The sequence below is a fragment of the Cetorhinus maximus genome, chromosome X, assembly GCF_964194155.1.
Source record: "Cetorhinus maximus chromosome X, sCetMax3.hap1.1, whole genome shotgun sequence".
Lineage (NCBI taxonomy): Eukaryota > Metazoa > Chordata > Chondrichthyes > Lamniformes > Cetorhinidae > Cetorhinus > Cetorhinus maximus.
The window spans coordinates 13572563-13591672 of NC_135917.1; the positions used below are offsets into that span (position 1 = coordinate 13572563).

Here is a 19110-nt window from a genome sequence, read left to right on the forward strand (position 1 = left end):
CTACTACTTCTCCAGCGTCATTTTCCAGCGGCCCAATGTCCACTTTTGCCTCTCTCTTACCCTTTATATATCTAAAAAACTCTTGCAATCTTCTTTTATATTACTGGCTAGTTTACTCTCATATTTAATCTTCTCCCTCCTTATTTCTTTTTTAGTTGTCCTCTGTTGGTCTTTGTAGGCTTCCCAATCTCCTGGTTTCCCACTGCTCTTCGCTGCATTGTATACTTTCTCTTTAGCTTTAATGCTGTCCCTGAGTTCCCTTGTCAGCCATGGTTGCCTCGTCCTCCCTTTAGTATGCTTCTTCTTCCTAGTGATGAATTTTTGCTGTGTCTCCCAAATTACTCCCAGAAACTCCTGCCATTGCTGTTCCACTGTCTTTCCTGCTAGGCTCATCTCCCAGTCAATTCTGGCCAGCTCCTCCCTCATGCCTCTGTAGTTGCCTTTATTCAACTGTAATACCGTTACATCTGATTCCAGCTTTTTCCTCTCAAATTGCAGGGTAAATTCTATCATATTATGGTCACTTCCTCCTAAGGGTTCCTTCACCTTAAGCTCCCTTATCAAATCTGCCTCATTACACATCACTAAATCTAGAATTGCCTGTTCCCTAGTGGGCTCCACCACAAGCTGCTCCAAAAAGCCATCTCGTAGACATTCCACAAATTCCTTTTCTTGGGATCCACTACCAACCTGATTTTCCCAGTCTACCTGCATATTGAAATCCCCCATGATCACTGTAACCTTGCCTTTCTTACACGCCTTTACTATCTCCGGGTGTATCTTGTGCCCCACATCCTGACTACTGTTCGGAGGCCTGTACATAACTCCCATTATGGTTTTTTTACCTTTGCGGTTCCTCAACTCTACCCACACAGATTCTACATCATCTGACCCTACATCGTTTCTTGCTATCGATTTAATTTCATTTCTTACTAACAAAGCAACCCCACCCCCTCTGCCAACCTGCCTATCTTTTCGATAGGATGTATATCCTTGGATACTTAGCTCCCAGTCCTGATCCCCTTGCAGCCATGTCTCCGTAATGCCCACCACATCATCCCTGCCAATTTCAATCTGCGCCACAAGCTCATTTACCTTATTTCCTATACTGCGTGCATTCAGATACAACACCTTTAATCCTGTATTTCCCGTCCCCTTTCTCATTGTCGTCCCTTTATCTAATGCGCTTGAGGTTAGATTCCTAGCCCTTTCCCAACACTCTGTCCTATTTTGTGTTCTGGAGACTTTAATAGCCTCTCCTGGACTCTCCTTTCTTTTCAGTTTTTTCATAATTTTCCATGAAGTTGAATCCACCGTCCCACACGCTAACCTGCTGCTTTGTTTCCCATTAGTCATACTTCTTGGCGTTTTACCCTTCCCTCCCCACGCACCCCCCCCCCCCACTTTCTAGTTTAAAGTCCTGTTGACCACCCTATTTACCCTTTTCGCTAGAGCATTGGTCCCAGATCGGTTCAGGTGGAGACCGTCCCAACGGTACAGATCCCTCCTGTTCCAATACTGATGCCAGTGTCCCACGAAATGGAACCCCTCTTTCCCGCACCACTCCTTTAGCCACGTGTTTACTTCCCTTATTCTCACGTCCCTATGCCAATTTGCACGTGGCTTGGGTAGTAATCCGGAGATTATAACCCTTGAGGACCTGTTCTTTAATTTAGTTCCTAGTTCCTGATATGGCCTTTCCATGGCCTTGACATCCTTCCTAAAGTAAGGCACCAAAACTGGCACCAGTGCTCGAACTATGATTGGATAAGCTTGGCATTACTACTGTTTCTGAACCGCTCTCCACTCTTCTAAATATTTCCCATTTAATGTCCACCTCCCTTCTTTATTTCCCCCCTCCCCAATCTAGTACCTCACATTCCTCTGTTAAATTTAATCTTGCATCTATCTTCTCAATTTGCTAATCAATCTACATCCCCCTGAACTCTCTGCCCCTTTCATTGATGATCACATTAATGTTGTCTACAAATTACAACATTGTGTCCTTGCAACAATTTTTTAAACTTTGTTGTATTCCAGGTTGGTTGGGGCTGCATTTTGAGCCAGGTCAGCATTTACTACCCATCCTTAACTGCCCTTGAGAATGCAGTTATGAGTTGCCACCTTGACCTCTGTAGTCCATGTGGTGCAAGTGCTCACAAGTGGTTCGCCTGACCTGCTGGAGAGTGGTCACTGTCTGGCAGTTGTATGATGTGTATATTACTTGCCACTTATCAGCCTGGGTCTGAATGTTGCCCAGGTCTTGCAGCATGTGGGAACAGGCTGCTTAAATATCTGAGGAATTGTAAATGGCACTGATCACTGTGCAATCATCAGCAAACAGCCCCACTCGGACCTTATGATGGAGGGAGGATTGTTGAAACAGCTGAAGATGGTTGGGCCTAGGGCACTACCCTGAGGAGCTTCTGTAAGATGTCCTTGGACTTAGATGATTGGCCTCCCACACCACAACCACCTTCCTTTGTACTAGGTGTAGGCAAGGCCAGCATTTGTTGCCCATCCCTAATTGCCCTTGATCTGAGTGGCATTTTCAGGGGATAGTTAACCAGATTGCTGTGGGCCCGGAGACCAGGTAAGGATGGCAGCTTTCCTTCCCTTAAGGTGGGGTTTTAATGACAATCGATAGTTTCATGGTCATCATGGACTAGTTTACAATTCCAGATTTTATTAAATGAATTTAAATTCCACTATCTGCCATGGCAGGATTTGAACTCATGTCACCAGGGCATTAACCATGGCCTCTGGATTACTAGTCCAGTGACATTACCCCTATGCCACCATCTCCCCTATGCTGCCTTGATGTCAAGGGGAGTGAGTGTCACCTCACCTCTGGAATTCTGCTCTTTTGTCCATGTTTGGACCAAATTTGTAATGAGATCTGGAACTCTGTGGCCCTGGCAGAACCCAAACTGAGCATTGGTGAGCAGGTTGTTGCTGAGCAAGGGCTGCTAGATAGCACTGCCAACAACACCTTCAATCACTTTTGAGAGTATACTGGTCAGATGAATTGTCCTGGTTTTTGTGGACAGGACATACCTGTATAATTTTCCACATAGCCGGGTAGATGCTAATGTTGTAGCTGTACTGGAACAGCTTGGCTAGGGGCATGGCTAGTTCTGGAGCACAATTCTTCAGTACTATTGCCAGGATGTTGTCAGGGCTCATAGCCTTTACAGTATCCATGCCTACAGCTGTTTCTTGATATCATGTGGAGTAAATCGAATTGGCTGAATACTGGCATCTGTGATGGTGGGGATTTCGAAGAGATAGATCATTCAATTGGTGCTTCTGGACAGATCATTCATATCATATCAGCCATGGCTTGACACACTCTCACCTCTTGAGTCAAAATGTTGTGATCGCAAGTCCCACTCCAGAGACTTGAATACAACCTGTGAAATTCTTGGGGAGGAACAGTATGATTCAGTAAGGAGCATTCAGAAGCAGAATTGCACGTGCTGCTAAAGCATGGATTCCTTTATTCTCTTTTCAGACTCCCTCTCATGGTACATTTCCAAGGATGTCCTATGTGGACAAAATACACATTGCAATTTTCAAAACACTATCTCTCCCTTCATAGTAAATGAGAGGTAGAGCATGTCTCAATGACTTGTTTCCAAAAGTGTAAACAATGAACTTCAGGAACATTCAACTTCACCAAAAACACAATATTACATATTCTAAATTTAACATTAATTTAACTTGGCACTCAGTCATGTCCGATGAGATACAAGATTTGTTCACCAATTGAAACTAGTTTACTTTGTAGCGTAATCGCCTAAGTATGGTGGATATTTCCTCTCACAAGTAGGATATCAACTGACACATCAGGTGTGCTCTTATTTAACTTGAGCTTCCACTGAGATGTCACTATCTGAATGGATTCAATGCTTGTGAATGGTGTTTTCAATGTTTTGAATAATGGCACGTTTCATGTTACGATTTGTAATCATTGACCCTTTTGTGTAGCTCATAACAAGCGGTTGAAAGTCAGAGGGGGTTGTTTGCTTTCCAGTGTGACCCCTCATATTTCACAAGCACTATCTCCTTGCTTTAGTTTGTCTGCATTTACCTTCTTTCGATCCTTCTGTTCTCTAACGTACGGGTACATGTTGATATTAGCTCCATGGGGTAGCTCAGGAAGACGTATGTGTTTAGGATGTGCAAAGATGAGTGTAGCTGGCAGTTTTCCTGTAGTTGAATGAGGAGTCACTCTGTGATTGCAAAGAAAGCAATACTGCTTGTGTTTCCACAACTTGCTCTCAGACAAGTGTAATACTTTTTATTCCCAAGGTACATGTAAATCTCAGAACTTCCCATTGGCCAAGAGCTAATGTGGGTTTAATTTTTTTGATGGGTAAAACCCAGGTAGTTCACGGATTTGCTGAACTTGTCGCTGTTGAACGGGATCTATTATCACTTCTCAATGTTTGAGCGGCTCAAAACAAAGTGAAAATCTGGTCAATCTTTGGGATGACAGCTTTCCTTGAAGTTGACATAACTATCGCTATGACTGGGAAGCTGCAGTAGTTGTCAGCGACAACAAGCAGTTGTTCACCAGTGGGCAAAGCTGTGAAATCAATATTAACTTCAATTCATGGTCCTGGAGGTAGTTCAGGTGTCTTGAAAGGATCATGAAGATTTGAGACTGGTTGCTTGCAAACACTTGACTTTGTGCTCCACCATGTGGTCAATTCCTGGGAATCATACCTTTTTCCCGAAAGAGTTTTGATTTTGACAGTTCCATGGCGATCTTCACGTGCTATATCAACAACATATTGATTGTGGAATGACAATGCAGTTGCTGTGTAGCACGCGATCAGATATGGTTGGAATGGTGAGCTCACTTTGAACATTGTGAAGACCTCGTAGCGTGAGTGGTTTTGTTTGGAGACGCTCTCTCAATCATGTTGTTCAAGTTTCATGATTCCATAGCCATCATACATCATTGCAACGTCTCGTTTTGTTGCCACTTTTGACGTCAGCTAATTTTAGTGACATTGGCACCGCATTTAGGCTTATGCAGTTAAGATGTTGTTTGGCGACCTTTTCTTCATGATTATTAGGACTGACAGCAAAGGCGTCTTGAAAGATAGTCCGCTGGGTTGAGCTTGCCTGGCTGATACTCAACATGGAACTCGTACTCTTGTAGGTTGAGTATCCAACGCTCTCTTCGAGTGGGTGGTTTGCTATGTGGATTGTCGAACAAGCTTACTAGTGGTCTATGATCGGTTATGACATCAAACTCACTTCCATACAAATACAGATGAAAGTGTCAGATACCCTCTGTGATCGAGAGTGCTTCTCTCTCTCTTTGCAAATAACGTTGCTCTACTGGTTTTAGTGACCTGCTTGCCTTCGCAACAATTGATGGGTTCCCTGCCTTGTCTTTCTGCGCAAGAATTGCACCCAAGCCAATCAGGCTGGAATTCATAACTAGCTGGGTGGTGTTCTCAGCATCAAAATGGGCATTTGTACAACTTGCTGACAACTGTCATTTGACCAACACAGGGTCCCAAACAGTTGTCCTACCAATATAATCTGCTGCGACTGGCAGCTCATCTACGTGTGAAAAGAAAATGACATAAGATCATAAGACGTAGGAGCAGAAGTAGGCCATTCAGCCCATCAAGTCTGCTCCGCCATTCAATGAGATCCGTGGCTGATCTGATAATCCTCAACTCCACTTTCCTGCCTTGTCCCCATAACCCTTGACTCCCGTACTGATTAAAAATCTCTCACTCTCACCCTTGAATATACTTACCGACCCAGCCTCTACAGCCCCCTGCAGTAAAGAATTCCACAGATTCACTACCCGCTGAGAGAAGAAATTCCTCCTCATCTGTCTAAAATGGACAACCCTTACTCTGAGATTATGCCCTCTGGTCCTAGATTCTCCGCCAAGGGGAAACAACCTCTCAGCATCGACCCTGTCAAGCCCCCTAAGAATCTTATATGTTTCAATAAGGTCACCTCTCATTCTTCTAAACTCCAATGAGTACAGGCCCAACCTACTCAACCTCTCCTCATAAGAAAATCCCTCCATACTCGGAATTAACCTAGTGAACCTTCTCTGGACTGCCTGCAATGCCAGTGTATCTTTCCTTAGATAAGGGGACCAAAACTGTTCACAGTATTCTAGGTGTGGTCTAACTAGTGCCTTGTATAATTTTAGCAAGACTTCCCTATTTTCATACTCCATTCCCTTTGAAATAAAGGTCAACAATCCATTTGCTTTCCCTATTACCCTCTGAACTTGACTGGTTGGAGTCATCCCTAGCACAAGGAAGATGGTTGTGGTTGTTGGAGGTCAGTCATCTCAGCTCTAGGACATCACTGCAGGTGTTCCTCAGGGTAGTGTCCCAGGCCCAACCATCTTCAGTTGCTTCATCAGGGACCTTCCTTCCATCATAAGGTCAGAAGTGGGGATGTTCGCTGATGATTGCACAATGTTCAGCACCATTCGCGACTCCTCAGATACTGAAGCAGTCCATGTCCAAATGTAGCAAGACCTGGACAATATCCAGGCTTGGGCTGACAAGTGGCAAGTAAAATTCACACTACACAAGTGTCAGGCAATGACCATCTCCAACAAGAGGGAATCTTGACGTTCAATAGCATTACCATCACTGAATCCCCCACTATCAATATCCTGGGGGTTGCCATTGACCAGAAACTGAACTGGACTAGCCATATAAATACTGTGGCTACAAGAGCAGGTCAGAGGCTGGGAATTCCCCAGAGTAACTCACCACCTGACTCCCCAAAGCCTGGCCACCATCTACAAGGCACAAGTCAGGAGTGTGATGAAATACTCCCCACTTGCCTGGATGAGTGCAGCTCCCACAACACTCAAAGCTTGACACCATCCAGGGCAAAGCAGCCCCGCTTGATCAAGACCTCATCCACAATCATTCACTCCCTCCACCACTGACACACAGCAGCAGCAGTGTGTACCATCTACAAGATGCACTGCAGCAACTCACCAAGGATCCTTAGACAGCACCTTCCAAATCCACAACCACTACCATCTAGAAGGACAAGGGCAGCAGATAGATGGGAATACCAGCACCTGGAAGTTCCCCTCCAAGTCACTCACCATCCTGACTTGGAAATATATCACCGTTCCTTCACTGTCGCTGGGTCAAAATCCTGGAACTCCCTTCCTAACAGCACTGTGGGTGTACCTACACCACATGGACTGCAGCGGTTCAGGAAGGCAGCTCACCATTACCTTCTCGAGGGCAACTCAGGATGGGCAATAAATGCTGGCCCAGCCAGCGAAGCCCACATCCTGTGAATGAATTTTAAAAAAACTTGTATGCTAGCTTTTTGTGATTCATGCATGAGGACTCCCAAATCCCTCTGTGCTGCAGCTTTCTGCAGTCTTTCTCCATTTAAATAATATTCAGCTCCTCTATTCTTCCTGCCAAAGTACATAACCTCACATTTTCCCCACATTATATTCCATCTGCCAAGTTTTTGCCCATCACTTAACCTGTCTATATCCCTTATATCCCTCATATAGATTGTCATCCTCACTGCTTGCCTTCCCACCTATTATGTGTCAGCCGCACACATAGCGATAGTACATTCACTTCCCTCATCCAAGTCATTAATAGATATTGTAAATAATTGTGGCCCCAGCACTGATCCCTGTGGCACTCCACTAGTTACAGGTTGCCATCGTGAAAATGCCCCCCTTATCCCAACTCTCTGTCTTCTATTAGTTAGCCAATCCTCTATCCATGCTAATATCCTACCCCCAATACCATGGGCTCTTATCTTATTCAGTAGTCTTATGTACGGTACCTTATCGAGCATCTTTTGGAAATCCAAATATATTATATCTACTGGTTCCCCTTTATCTATCCTGCTTGCTACCACCTCAAAGAATTCTAATAAATTTGCCAGGCATGATTTCCCTTCATGAAGTCATGCTGACTCTGCTTGATTATATTATGTATTTCTAAATGCTCTGCTATTCCATCCTTTATAATAGACTCTAACATTTTCCCAATGACAGGTGTTAAGCTAACTGGCCTATAAATACCTGTTTTTTGTCTCCCTCCCTTTTTGAATAAGGGTACTACATTGGCTGTTTTCCAATCCTCTGGGACTTTTCCAGAATCTAAGGATTCTTGAAAGATTACTACCAGTGCATCCACTACCTCTGTAGCTACTTCCTTTAGTATCCTAGGATACAACCCATCAGGTTCAGGGTACACATCGGCCTTTAGCCCCATTAGTTTCCCTAGTACTTTTTCTCTAGTAATAGTTATATTTATTTCCTTCCCGCCCTTTTGCCCAATGATTATTTAGTATTTTTGGAATGCTATTAGTGTCTTCTACCATGAAGACTGATGCAAAGTATTTATTCAACTCCTCTGCCATTTCCTAGTTTCCCATTATTAATTCTCCAGCCTCATTCTCTAAGGGGCCTATGTTCACTTTGGCCTCTCTCTCTTCCTTTTTATATATTTAAAGAAGCTGTTACTGTCCATTTTTATATTACTTGCTGGTTTACCTCAAAAGTTTATTTTCTCCCTCTACTTTTTTGGTCATCTTTTGTCGTTTTTTAAAACTTTCCCAATCCTCTGGCTTACCACTAATCTTTGCCACACTGTATGTTCTTTTTTCTTTCAATTTGAGACTACCCGTAACTTCCTTTGGTTAACCATGGTTGGTTTATCCCCTTCCTAGAATCCTCCTTCCTCACTGAGATATATCTTTGTTGTGAGCCTGTTGGATCCAGTGCCCTTGCTTTGTAGGGGCTAAATGTTCCGGGTTGCACACTTGTTTCGGCATGACCGAGTTGGTACAGAGACAGAGAACATCTGGAGATCATTATTAGAATAAGTGCATGCTGTTTATTTACAAACTAAACTCAGCAGCTACACTTGTGTGCTTACTACATAAAACTCTGTCTTCACTCATCAGTGACAAACTCAAGACTCTCTCATATAGAGGTAGCTCGCGCTACTCTGCTATTGGATACTAAGATCATGTGATCTTACCACAAGTATTGTAAGGTATATTACATATCAGATTACTACAGAGTTATGAACTATTTTCTCAAATGTCTGCCATTGTTCATCAACCATCTTTTCTGCTAAACTCCTTTCCCAGTCCACCCCAGCCAACTCTGTCCTCATTCCTTTGTAATGACCCTTATTTAAGTTTAGCACAGTTGTTTCCGACCCAAGTTTCTCACCCTCAAACTGAATGCTCAATTCTACCACGTTATGGTCACTGTTTCCGAGGGGCTCTCCCTCTGAGGGGGATGGTAATCTAGACATCGCATCAGCATTACAATGATCTTCCAATCGTCGGTATTTAATGTCGTACTTATAAACAGACAAAATCAAAGCCCATCTCTGCATTCGGGCTGCAGCTAAAGTGGGTACCAAGATTTTAGATTCAAAATAGCTGTCGGTGGCTCATGATCAGTTTTGATCGTGAAACTACGACCATACAAGTATTTACAAAATCCTCTTACTCCAAAAATCAAAGATAATGCTTCATGTTCTATCCCAGCATAATTTCGCTCACTGGCACTAAGGGTGCATGAAGCAAATGCAATCGGTGCCTCCTCACCATTATCCAACACAAATGATCACAGCACCTATTCCATATGAAGGGGCACCACGTGCTCGTTTAACCTTTTTGGACACATTGTAACGCACAAGCATTTGTACCATCTACCAATTTACTTTTACACAACTGGAACGCTTTGTCACACTACCTTGTCCAATCCCACGGAACGCCCTCAAGAGTTCGTTCAATGGATGCAATAAGGTTGCCAAACTCGGTATGAATTTACCGTAGTAATTCAGGAAGCCCAAAAGAGATCTGAGCTCGAAGATATTCTGAGGGTTTGGCACATTTCTTATTGCTTGAACCTTACTCTTGGTCGGATGTAATCCATCTTTGTCCACCATCTGACCCAAATACTCTACAGAGTTTTGAAACGTTTCACGTTTGTGCCCTTGTGCTCAAACTGCATGATTTTCCCAGCATTGGAGCCCCTTAGTCAGCCTGTTAATCATGGGTCTGCTGTTTGGAGCCGAAATGAGAATGTCATTCGAATAGCGCACTCCTCCCTGAATTCCTTGCAAAATTTGGTTCATTACCCTGTGAAAAATCCCAGGGGCTGGAGAAACACTAAATGGTAGCCTCTGGACCTGAAATAGACCCATGTGTGTATTAATAGTCAAAAATGACTTAGACTTACCATCTCGCTCAAGTTGCAGATAGGTGTTTGTCACATCTAATTTTGAAAAAATCTGGCCCCCTGACAACATTGTGAACGGGTCCTCCACGTTTGGCAAAGTATCGGGCGGATTACATTTCAGTACCTGATTTACAGTTAATTTATAATCCCCACATTTTCTTACACGACCATCTGACTTTGGCTACTTCCATAACGGTAGTACCAAATTACTCTGTTCTACTTTGCCCAGATCTCCCGATCAGGGTCGGAAACCCTATTTTCAACCTTGATCTGACAAAAGAAAAATGTACACTTACCTTCCTCCGATTTTTTCTCTGAGCAATCTTCCGACGGACGATCCTTCACTTCTGACCCAGTGCAGCGAACCTCTTGGGGGGCAGCGCAGAGAATCCATGCAGAAACCACGCGCACCCCATCTTCCCCCCACCCCCTTTACAGCACAAGCTGCTGTCTTCCAGTAAGTAAAGTTTCTGTCCCAAAGCTGCTTTGAAAGCTATGGAGAACAGGCGGTTGGTGGGTTGGGGAGTGGTCAGGTCGGGAAGGGGTAGGGGGAGTCGGGTGATGGGGGCTAGTCTTGGGGTGGATAGGGATGTCAGTTCTCTCGTTACCCAGGTGTTAGACTAGTTTTTTTTTTCCCCCTGTAACATTTGCCTGGGTAACTATCCAGGGCAGTAGGTCGGAACTATCCGAAAAGAGTTGGTGATGTTTTCAGAGGGTCTCGGGGAGCAGGGGGATTGCCCATCGGAAGTTCAAGCATTCCCAGCCAATTCCCATGGAGTCCTTGAGTTGGGACTTCCGAGGGGTGCAGTCTTTCAGAGTATGTCCAGTCTATCAAGATCCGGAGACCAGAAGATCTGGGCCAATGTTCTGAGTCTCGAGCCTTTTCAGTTCTTGCTCTGCTTTCTGTTTTGGAGCATAGGGTGCTGGGCGAGGCCTGCAATGAACTGGCCTGTGTTCCTCCGAACTCATACGTTGGCCTCATATCCTTGAATCAGTTTGCTGGTTTCACTAAACTCCTGAGAGTACTTTGTTGTCTTGTGTTGTGAATTTTGCTTTGATGTGATAAAGCTCGTTCCAATTTAACTTGAGTGCTGCTAACCAGTTTCTTCCTTATAAGGCTGGTTTTTTTACCCTTCCCTACAACGATGGGCAATTTTGCACATTGCTCCTCGTACGTGAACGGAACCAACACACTTCTCGTTGTGGATTTTCTCTCTTCCATAACTTTGTAATTCTATGTGTGATTTCTTCAGCTGATGTTAACTCAACTTTCAACAGTGTAACGATTCAGGAATCACGCTGGCTGATGCCCCTTGTCGACCTCCACGTCTACTAGAGCGCCATCCAACACTGCTTGGACTATAATGCCCTGCAAATTCCACTGCACATCTGCTACTACTAACGGCTGTCGTTGGGGCATTCTGCTTACTCAGCTGCAGTTTATTTACTTCGGTAGATGAACTGGCAGTTATTAACTCTGACTTCTCTCAAGTCACATTCTGCCGGGTCCTAGGGCAATGCTGTTTGGCAAGCTACGTCAAAAGTTAACTTTGACGATGTCAGCAACTTACTGCGAATGCGTTCGGTTTTGAAACTGCACACAAACCTGTCCCGCAATGCTCTCTCTCTTGAAATGCTCAAATTACAACAAGTGGATAGCTTTGCAAAGACTCAGTGAACTCTCCAATGTCCTCACTGGGTAACTGATTCCTTGTTCCAAGCTGATAGCTTTCCTCAATCTTCAATGGCTTGGGACTGTAGTGCTGCTGAAGCTTACACAAAATGTCCGACAGTGGTGTGTATTTTGGGCTTGGGGAGGGTGAACAACTTCTTTGGCATTTCATGTACTGGGCCTGCTTCAGTCAAAAATATCATCCTTTTTCCCGCCCCCCACCACTGCCCGATTAACAGCTGGATTATCAGAAATATTGAGGATATTATTAGCAGTGAAAAACATCTCCAGCTTCTCCACACACTCAGCAAAAGACTCTTGGTCATAGCTATACTCTCCCAGTCGCCCAATAATACCTGTTGACGCAGCCATCTTCGAAGGTCAGTCCACCCACAAACAGCCTATTCACTATAAGACTGGATTTTTAAAACCGTTAACTCAGCGATGAAAAAACCCTCAGTTTCCTCCTGTGGTTTGCTGGAAACTTCTCCAGCCCAAATTTGTTTGGCTAGCGAACCCTTCTCGCCGGACTGTGATATCTTTGCAGGACAGAAGAGAGACCGCGTTCAGCACGAGTTCAAAGTACCCAAATAAAAACTGGTTTATCCCGGTTTGACTAATGGCCACGAGAGGGTGGTATTACAGTAGCCTTAAGTGGACAAAATACACAATGGGCAGAATTTTTCACTTGGCGTGCGGGCAGGCACCTGACACGCTTGAGCGTAAGGTAGCACGCGATGGCGTCGGGTGAGCGTCCCGACGTTATTGTGCACTTGCGCGATATTCAGTCGGCGGGCGCATGCTAAACTCGGAAGTGCGCCCACTGACAATTAAGAGGGCTATTAAGCCCATTGATGGCGCAATTAATTGGGATTTTACCTTGCCCGCCCAACATTACGGGTGGCGTGCAGGCGAATCAGCCAGGCGGCCTTTGCATTTTTCAGGAAACCTCATCCAAGGGCGGGATGAGGTTTTTGTCATTAAATTAAAAAAAATATATATAAAAATGTTTGCACAGAATTTTCGTGTTCTATATGTTCGGGTGACCGTTTCTGATGCGTGGGCATTTTTTTCTGGATTTTAAAATCTCTGTTTGTTGGATTTGAATTCTTCAGCTCCCTGAGGCAGCTCTCTGCCTTCAGGGAGCTTTCTGTGCGCGCTCCCCCACTGACTTCAGCGCTCGCCCTCCTCCCGCCCCCACCCCGGCAGTGCTGAGCATTTCAGCGCGTCTTTCACGCTGGCCAGCCGGTAATTGGCCAGCCAGCATGAAATCACGGTCAGGGGTGATTGCGGGTGACGGGCTGTTTTCCAGCTGCTCCTGGGCTCACCCCCCGAGCTCAAAATTCTGGTCAATGCGATTTTCAATGCACTACACAATCCAGGCTGACACTCCCAGTGCACTTCTGAAGGAGTGCTATACTGTCAGAGGTGCCATCTTTTGGATGAGATATGAAATTGAGGCCATGTCTCTCCTCTCTGGATCCCATTGGCAGTATCTCAAAGAGAAAGGGAATCATCCCAGTGATCAACAATTATCCCGCGATCAACATCACAAAAGGAAAACATGATCTGGCCATTATCACGTTGCTGTTTGTGGGAGCTTGCTGTGTACAAATTGGCTGCAATGACTACACTTCTAAATTGCTTCATTGACTGGAAAACGCTTGGGATGTCCTGATGTTGTGAAAGGTGTTATATAAATACAATCTTTTTCTGTATATTGAGAATCTTAATAGTCCTCCACTCACCCCTGGTGGGCACCTCCTGTTCTAATCCCTCCAGTTCAGTCAAACATTCATTAATCAGTTTTGTCTCTCCATCAACCCCATCAACTTCTTATTCACACCATCCCTCTCCCTTCAATACCGGTGCTTTAATTTGATCTTACGTGACACTTCATCAAACATCGTTTGAAAATGCATAAATACAAAATCGACTACATGTCCTTTATCAATACAGTCTATTTTCTCAAAGACTACATTTGTCAGATACAGCTCATCTTTTACAAATCTATGCTGGCCCTCGTTAATTAGCCCATGTCTTTCTCCGTGAGTATAAATTTTATCCCATTTATATTATGTCCTCTGGAAGATCCACCAGCGCCAATGTTAGACTGACTGGTCTTCAGTCACCTAATTTATTCCTCTTCCCCTTAACCCTCCACTTCTCTGGTGCGATTTCCGTAGCGTGTTTGAAAGACTGATCCGAGCCTCTGCTAAGATGAGCTTCTGACTCCAGATCCCCTCCATCACCAACTGTTTGTTTCCACCTTCCTAACACCACTCTGTCTCAGCCTATCTGCTACTGAAACCCTCCTTGCTATGGTTACCTCCAGACGTGACTAATCTAATGATCGAGCTAAATACTGCCAATGTGGGAAATCTGAAATAAAAACAGAAAATGCTGGAAATATTTATCAGGCCAGACAGCATCTGTGAAAAGAGAAACCGAGTTAACCCATTCCAATGCTCTCGTGACCCGCCTTGAATCCTGTACACCTGACTGCACCACCCGCCCCACACAATAAACTTCACTTTGTGTTAAACTCTGCTTGCATCCTATCCTGCACCTTTCTGCTCTCCCGTCACCCCTGCACTTACTGGCTTGCGTTTACCTTTGGTCAATTTTTAAATTTTCATCTCTTGTGTTTATATCCCACCCATGGTTTGCCTCTGCCTACCTCTGTAACCTTCTCCATCCCTACAATTTGCCACCTTTCCTTTAATTCTGTCCTTGATGTGTCGCCCCTCTCCCTTTGGTGACTGTACCTTCAGCTGCCTGGTCCCTATGCTTTTGAATTCTCTCTGCTTCTCCACTTCCCTCTCCTCATTTAAACCCATCTGTTTGACTGAGCTTTAGGTGACCTTTCCAGTAGGACTATTTAATGGCTCTGCGTCCTTTTTAAATTATTGCGCTTCCGTGAAACGCCTTGCAAAGTTGCTTTCTACATTTGAAGATGCTGTATAAATGCAATTCTCTGAAGGGTGTCGTGGTGAATATAAATGGAACGCTGCGGGTTGTGGCTAAAATACATGCTTAATGGCCTTGGTGGTTTCTGTCGAGAGGGTTATGGGGAGATGAGGGAGTTAAGTTTTATTTGTCTATGTTGGTTAATTTGTATTTAAAAATAGACCCGTTGTGTAATATTTCCTTTCAAAGCTTGTCTTTTTTTTAAAAAAAAAGTCAACTTGAGTGAGGATTTGACTCCTGTGCCTTCAAAGTGACATCGAGCAGTTGCACCAAGTGGGGAATCATTCCTCAGTCCCACCCTCCGATGTCTGCATATCTGTCTGTCATTCTAGCCTGTGCCTTGGCCCAGGTTTGTACTCTGTACTTGCTGCTAGTGGGTGGTGCTCCCCTCGTGAGAGGGGCCAGGCCTAAGCTGTTCACTGCTGCCTTAGCTACAAAATGGTGCACTGCGGGGAAACCAGAGGAGAAGGAAACAATTGGAAATGGAAAAATAAAAGGCCTGTGAGTGGTGGGATTCTGGAATAAAAACTGAAAATGCAGCAGGTGAGTCAACAACTGAAGGCAGCATGAGGTGAATGATTGCTTGGGAGGGGCTTTTATCAGGATTGGGGAATGGTCCAAGGCACCAACCATTCCCCTTCGAACGTTGGGTGCTGTTCAGTGCATTTCCAACACTTGCTGTTTTAATGGGATAACTAAGTTGCAAACTTTAATGACGTTAATCACATCACTACTTTTTCTAGGGCTGATTCTGTTGCGTGGAACCCACACAAAATGCTGCTGGCAGGGTTGCAGTGTTCCGCCTTCCTGCTCAAAGACAACACTGTGAGTAGAAATCATGACGCCATCCAGGCACAAAGGGTTGCTCCCTAACATCCCCACCTCCCCAGTGCTCTGACTCCATGCTGGGATCTGGTTCCATGGGCATTGTTGCCCTCTGCTCCCTTGCCCGTGTGGCCATTCTTGATGTCTGACCCCAAACTGCGAATGTTGGCAGGCCACTCGAGCAGGGGAGGGCACATTGAGCCCGTTCTTCATTGTTTTTGGACATTCAAAGTCATGCCCTTTCCAACAGAAGTCACTGGCTGTTGGTCAAGCTCAGGAAACTGTGTTGTCTTTCTCTCCCCCCCCCTCCCCATTGCTTCTACCCAGAAGCTGAAGCTAGTTGTGTCTTTCCTGCTGCCATCCTATATGAAATCGGCTATTGCAGCAGTGCTTGGACATTACACCTATGACCTTGGCTGTAGTTTCAGTGCGGCACAAAACTGGGCATTTACCCACTGCCCAGATTACCTAGTAATTATCACATTGCTTGTGGGAGCTTGCTGTGCGCAAATCGGTTGCCGTATTTCTGTACGTTACGCCAGTGAAGTACTGTTTGAAGGAAACGCTGCTGGATGTCCTGAGGTCATGAAAGGCGCTAAATAAATGCAAGTCTTTCTTTTACTGAGCTATTTGGGAGCAAATCTATTGGGGTCTCTTGTGCCTCATTTTGGACTTGTGTACCAAAAGCAGACTGTATGTGGTATGTTGCGTAGCTGAATGAGCATTCGTTCCTGGCACCAGATTACATAAACATAAGAAACAGGAGCAGGAGTAGACTATACGGCCCTTCAAGTCATTCAATACAATAATGGCTGATCTTGGGCTTCAACTCCATTTTCCTGCCCGCTCCCCATATCCCTTGATTTCCTGAGAGACCAGAAATCTGTCTATCCCAATCTTAAATATATTCAACAATGGAGCATCCACAACCCTCTGGGGTAGGGAATTCCAAAGATTCACAACCCTTTGAGTGAAGGAATTTCTCCTCATCTCAGTCCTAAATGATTGTCCCCTTATTCTGAGACTGTGCCCCCGTGTTCTAGATTCCCCAGTCAGGGGAAAACAACCTCTCAGTATCTACCCTGTCAAACCCCTTCAGAATCCTGTATGTTTCAATGAGATCACCTCTCATTCTTCTAAACTCCAGAGAATATAAACCCAATTTACTCAGCCTCTCATCATAGGACAACCCCCTCATCCCAGGGACCAATCTAGTGAACCTTCACTGTATCGTCTGCAATACAAGTATATCCTTCCTTAGATATGGAGACCAAACTGCACATAGTATTGTGGTCTCAGCAAAATCCTGTACAATTGTGGCATGACTTCTTTATTCTTGTACTCCAATCCCCTTGCAATAAAGGCCAATATGCTATTTGTCTTCCTGCTTACCCCAGCACTGATCCTTACAGCACTCCAATAGTCACAGCCTGCCAATTTGAAAATGTCCCATTAATCCCTACCCTCTGCTTCCTGAATGTTAACCAATCCTCCATCCATGCTATCACCCTTAACTCCATGAATCCTTATCTGCTGTATTAACCTTTCGTGTGACACCTCATTGGATGCCATTTGGAAGTATATGACATTTACTGGTTCCCCTTTATCTAGTCTCCTGACTATATCCTCAAAAAAAATTTTGCTAACTTCTAATCTGCTGGGACCAATCAAGAAGCTAGCGATTTTTTTTTTCTCTCACGCTTTCGGCTTTCCTCTTTCGTTGAAAGGCTAATCACCCATTGTGATTACTGCGAACAGTGTCACTGAGTAAAGCTCCCTCTACACTGGCCCATCAAACACTCCCAGGACAGGGACAGCACGGGATTAGATACAGAGTAAAGCTCCCTCTACACTGGCCCATCAAACACTCCCAGGACAGGGACAGCACGGGGTTAGATACAGAGTAAAGCTCCCTCTACACTGTCCCCATCAAACACTCCCAGGACAGGGACAGCACGGGATTAGATACAGAGTAAAGCTCCCTCTACACTGGCCCATCAAACACTCCGAGGACAGGGACAGCACGGGATTAGATACAGAGTAAAGCTCCCTCTACACTGTCCCCATCAAACACACCCAGGACAGGTACAGCACGGGGTTAGATACAGAGTAAAGCTCCCTCTACACTGTCCCCATCAAACACTCCCAGGACAGGTACAGCACGGGGTTAGATACAGAGTAAAGCTCCCTCTACACTGTCCCCATCAAACACTCCCAGGACAGGAACAGCATGGGGTTAGATACAGAGTAAAGCTCCCTCTACACTGTCCCCATCAAACACTCCCAGGACAGGTACAGCACGGGATTAGATACAGAGTAAATCTCCCTCTACACCGTCCCCATCAAACACTCCCAGGACAGGTACAGCACGGGGTTAGATACGGAGTAAAGCTCCCTCTACACTGTCCCCATCAAACACTCCCAGGACAGGTACAGCACGGGGTTAGATACAGAGTAAAGCTCCCTCTACACTGTCCACATCAAACACTCCCAGGACAGGTACAGCACGGGGTTAGATACAGAGTAAAGCTCCCTCTACACTGTCCCCATCAAACACTCCCAGGGCAGGTACAGCACGGGGTTAGATACAGAGTAAAGCTCCCTCTACACTGTCCCTATCAAACACTCCCAGGACAGGTACAGCATGGGGTTAGATACAGAGTAAAGCTCCCTCTACACCGTCCCATCAAACACTCCCAGGACAGGTACAGCACGGGGTTAGATATAGAGTAAAGCTCCCTCTACACTGTCCCCATCAAACACTCCCAGGACAGGAACAGCACGGGATTAGATACAGAGTAAAACTCCCTCTACACTGTCCCCATCAAACACTCCCAGGACAGGTACAGCACGGGGTCAGATACAGAGTAAAGCTCCCTCTACACTGTCCCCATCAAACACTCCCAGGACAGGTACAGCACGGGGTTAGATACAGAGTAAAGCTCCCTCTACACTGTCCCCATCAAACACTCCCAGGACAGGTACAGCACGGGGTCAGAGACAGAGTAAAGCTCCCTCTACACTGTCCCAATCAAACACTTCCAGGACAGGTACAGCACGAGGTTAGTTACAGAGTAAAGCTCCCTCTACACTGTCCCCATCAAACACTCCCAGGACAGGTACAGCACGGGGTTAGTTACAGAGTAAAGCTCCTCTACACCGTCCCCATCAAACACTCACAGGACAGGTACAGCATGGGGTTAGATACAGAGTAAAGCTGCTTCGACACTTTTGATGTAGCTTTTAAATGGCCCCAAATTATTCCACATGGGTCACTGTACAGCTGGCTGACCGAGGTCACTTTTTCATTGGACAGTGCTGAAGTTCAGCCCTGGTGCTCTGATGTGGCGGAATGGTTTAAGCTGTCACATCTCCTACACTGGTATGT

General features: G+C 45.2%; 1 protein-coding gene across 3 annotated transcripts in view; it reads left to right on the forward strand.

Moving 5' to 3' along the window:
- Positions 1-19110, forward strand: part of csad (cysteine sulfinic acid decarboxylase) — a 119187-nt gene that overhangs the window by 90556 nt on the left and 9521 nt on the right. For all 3 annotated transcript variants that reach the window (XM_078534524.1, XM_078534523.1, XM_078534525.1), the window contains exon 11: positions 15641-15722. In XM_078534524.1, the coding sequence (XP_078390650.1) occupies positions 15641-15722 (82 nt within the window). The remainder of the gene's footprint in view (positions 1-15640; positions 15723-19110) is intronic.